The following is an 838-nucleotide window of genomic DNA, read 5'->3' as shown; positions in this document are numbered from 1 at the left end:
TTTGGAGGAATTTATTCGGAGAGTTTTTCGATGATGAGATATTATGTGAAGAATTTTGATATTATATGGGGGGAGAATAATGCTCGCGGTTGAATTCCTGAAAGTTTTATTCGATTATTAGATTTCGAAAATTCGTAAAGATTGGAAAATGGAATTTCGATTGGAAAATTCGATTTAAAAAACGTTTAAAAAATTCGTAACTCAACTCGATACGAAAATTTGTCAAAAATTCATTTATACACACTGCGTTATATATATATTCAACGCACGAAAGGTATCATTGAAAGGAAGAAGTTTAGAATCTAGTTTCTAATAATTAAAATCGTGAATTATCTACGACTGCACCGATTCTCCTATATCTAAACGATGTCCTTAAATGACGCGAGATCACTACGATGAATCATTTTTTTTTTTTTTTTCCCTCCCCTTCGTTCTATCGTTTATCGATCGCGAGCAAATCGCCGCATTTTCTGGATTTTCTTTTCTCCTCTTCCTCCATTTTTCATCGTCGTGCAGGCATCTCGTTCACGATTCAAGTGTTCTCCGCTATTTTTATCCCTCTCCTCTCCCTCTCCCTCTCTTTCTCTCTTTCTCTTTCTCGATGTATCTCTTCTCTTAACGTCTTCTCGCGGGAGAGATTCTCGGTTGATTAATGCTTGGAACGAAATTTTAAAAGAGCGCGTCCTCTGTCTCAATATCGCTCCCATTCGACGCGGTGTATGGTTGCTCTTTTTCACTGAGCGTTCAGTTCAGACCTGTCAGAGAGGATGTCAAAGAGAAAAAAAGAACGTAATTTAATTTTATTGAAACTTGTACGAGAGAAATTACGAAGGGATGA

At 36.9% G+C, this 838-nt stretch overlaps 1 protein-coding gene across 1 annotated transcript in view; it reads right to left on the bottom strand.

Annotated features, from left to right (window-relative positions):
• Window positions 1-369: 369 nt before the first annotated feature.
• The window catches only part of LOC102677006 (ras-GEF domain-containing family member 1B-like), a 289,681-nt gene continuing 289,212 nt past the window's right edge, over window positions 370-838 (bottom strand). Inside the window, exon 12 of the mRNA XM_006614597.2 lies at window positions 370-755. Coding sequence (XP_006614660.1) covers window positions 734-755 — 22 coding nt within the window. The 3' untranslated portion in view covers window positions 370-733. The remainder of the gene's footprint in view (window positions 756-838) is intronic.

This window comes from Apis dorsata, unplaced genomic scaffold (genome assembly GCF_000469605.1).
Source record: "Apis dorsata unplaced genomic scaffold, Apis dorsata 1.3 scaffold_194, whole genome shotgun sequence".
Classification (NCBI taxonomy): domain Eukaryota; kingdom Metazoa; phylum Arthropoda; class Insecta; order Hymenoptera; family Apidae; genus Apis; species Apis dorsata.
The sequence above is the reverse complement of the archived record's forward strand: the minus strand, read 5'-3'. Positions and strand labels throughout refer to the sequence as shown.